The sequence below is a fragment of the Dendroctonus ponderosae genome, unplaced genomic scaffold (assembly GCF_020466585.1).
Source record: "Dendroctonus ponderosae isolate FM_Combo_2020 unplaced genomic scaffold, Dpon_F_20191213v2 Dpon_F_20191213_7, whole genome shotgun sequence".
NCBI classification, from domain to species: domain Eukaryota; kingdom Metazoa; phylum Arthropoda; class Insecta; order Coleoptera; family Curculionidae; genus Dendroctonus; species Dendroctonus ponderosae.
In genome coordinates, this window is record NW_026018916.1 from 2,304,913 (window position 1) to 2,307,642 (window position 2,730).

The window sequence follows — 2,730 nt, forward strand, 5'->3', positions numbered from 1 at the left end:
TTTTACAGACAAACATTTTTTCAGGCGAAATGTTGAAACAGTCTGAGAAAACTTGTTGACAGGGTTTCGAGCTCACGTTGTTGGGTTTTGCTGTTAAGTTCTTCCTGATCGCCGTTATGTCGACGATGTAGGCCGAAGCGCAACTGTAGTCCCTTCCAAACTTCTTGTTCTCCTTCAAAAGGCCCGCCACTTTGGTCCAGAGGTCGTTTTCAATGTTCACACAAACGTCCCCGAAGTGGATGTTGATATATCGGTAGCTGTGAAAGTCCTGCTCGATTTGCTTTAGGAGCGCCACCCTAAGCAGCGGCTCTTGATGGTCGTTGGCGTGGAAAATCGGCTGGAAAACTATGCAATTGCTGTGCTTGTTATCGATCTGGAGATAGTTGAGGCGAAAGTCCATCGAGTGGAACTTGGGGGAGCGTCTAAAGTGGCAATAAATAGCTGGTGTGTAGGTGCGTCTCATTTCCGCGAAGAATGGCTTCAGCATGAACATTTTCTCAAAGTCTATGTGGACGTAGTCGCGCACTTGGCACTTCTTGTGGCTGGTGGCTCTTGCGTATTTGTCCTCGATCCAGGCGGCCAGTTCCAAGGTGAGGGTTTTCCACTTTTCGCCCACGTTTACCTGCAACAGCCTCAACTGAGGAAAACTGCTCGATCGACAGCGCTGTTGAACGCTTAGTACCTCCCAAATTGCCGGCGAATCACATAAACTGGCGTAGAAATGCTCCTTTTTGTCGACGTCTGAGGTGAAAAGGGACAGGCCGATGCCAGGCAGGGAAGTCAGCGCTTCCACTGTGCAGAGCTCTTGAAACCGAGTGGCCAGCACGTTCTCGAAAATCCTCTGCTCCTGAGTGAACAGCAGGATTTTCTGCGCCCCTTCCCTGCAAGGTGAAACAAATTTTTCATTAGCCTCGCTTGATTGTGCCTGAGCTTACACATAGCAGGCCCAATAGATGACCAGCTTGTCCTTCCGGACTTTTTTGTTCAATTTATTCGGGGTGCTGCTGGAACTGTCCGAGTCTTCGCTGGACGACAACTCCTGCTTGCTGGCGCTGCTCTTCACTGACTGGAACTTGATCTTCTGCTCCCCATAGCCATCCTTGCAGATATCCAGCACAAATCCGCTTCCCTTGTTGTTGTAGATGTTCCAGGTCAGCACTCTGGACATGATTGGGTTGTCCCAAGTGTAGAGCAGGCTGTGGTTGGGGTTCAGCAGACTGACGTGGCTTTGGTCTTTCTGCTGGATTTTCAAGTAGAGGTCGGGACAGTAGTTTTTGATCAGCACTGGACAGTCGCCCGGCTTGTACTGGTTGAATGATATGTGGAAGGGGCCGGAAGTCCCTCCGCTTGTTACTGCAGTAATCGCAGTCTGCAAGAGAGAGGATTATTGTTCTCTCAATTGTGAGTTGGCCGATGGACGACTTACCCCCTTGTCCATCCGAAGCACTGTCCTGTGGTGCCTGGATATGAATATTGCTTGCGAAATCAAGTTGCTTTCCCGGTACTTGACGAAAATCTGCATCGACGTGGTGTCGGGCCAATAAATCGCCGTTTGACTGGGCTCCAGATCGGTCCACAGGTCAGTTTTTTCATTGTCTTCCATGAATCTTCAATCAACTCCAGATTAGCCGGAGGGTTTAGAAGCGAACTGCGGGCTCACCTTAGGCGTTTGGGCGTGTTGTTGGTTACCAAGAAGCTGGGCAGAATGGTAACCGTTTTGGTCAGCCTCGGGCAGAAGTTGCTCAAAGTCGCGTTCATGAAGAGCATGTATTTCTTCTTTCTTTCGGTGTCTTTGCACACGATCAGTCCGGTGGTTCCGGCGCATTCCGCACAGACATCATTAGACCACATCGAGTCGTAGACTCGAACGTTCAGCGTCTGTTTGCTGTGTCTTTTGTAGGCGAAAAGTAGTATGTCATCGTTGGGACAGTCCTGGACGTTTTGGGCCAGCGATGCCTGAGTTTATTGGATTTTAATACATGCACCAGGAGGAAATGAGTGGCGCAGCTCACCTTCACTTTGAGTGGTAGGCCGGTTTTGTTCACGATCCAATAGGGCGAGTAGAACAGCAAATTGCAGCCGCCCTCTCTGTCGCACTTCACGTTAATCTGCATGTCCTTTCGCTCGCTTTTCTGGTCAGAAACCATCACTATGAGCTTGTCGTCCAAGTGTCCAGTTACCGTTAGCTGGCCAGTCCAGGTCAAGGTGTTGTAGGTCATTTTCAGCGCGAGCTTTTGGTCCTTTGATAAGTCCAGGGAGTAAATGCTGCACTTTTCCCCCGGCTCTGCTTGGACCCCCTGCAAGCAGCGGCAGCGATGAAGCGGGTAGTTTATAAACTTCCCTACCCAGATAGCACACAAATATTACAGTAATATTTTTTTGCAATATTTAATATAGGTTGAAGCGACAGATTCTTGAATATTATAACAATATTTCTTTGACATTTAAATCAGATATTTGAGAAACATTATTTAAAAATATATATTTTACATTTAAATCAGATATTTACGAAATATTTTTTTGCAATATTAAATAAAGGTTGACGCGACCGATTCTTCTATAGATAAGTTCTATATTGTTGAGGCGGATTCATTTTTTTACAAACTTCTTTTTGGGTATTTCGCCTCAAAAATTTTTGTCTTTAAAAAAGACAGAATTTCCTCACGTTTTTTATTACAGATTGATAAATAGTGCTCCCATTTCGCAATAAGAACGAATTATTTATCAAAA

At 46.6% G+C, this 2,730-nt stretch overlaps 1 protein-coding gene across 1 annotated transcript in view; it reads right to left on the reverse strand.

The window, feature by feature from the left end:
• Positions 1-2,730, reverse strand: part of LOC109539272 (intermembrane lipid transfer protein VPS13C) — a gene marked incomplete at its 5' end in the record, with an annotated part of 18,582 nt that overhangs the window by 1,856 nt on the left and 13,996 nt on the right. The window contains 6 exon segments of the mRNA XM_019906921.2: positions 77-622; positions 683-881; positions 936-1,369; positions 1,427-1,607; positions 1,661-1,956; positions 2,013-2,297. Coding sequence (XP_019762480.2) covers positions 77-622; positions 683-881; positions 936-1,369; positions 1,427-1,607; positions 1,661-1,956; positions 2,013-2,297 — 1,941 coding nt within the window.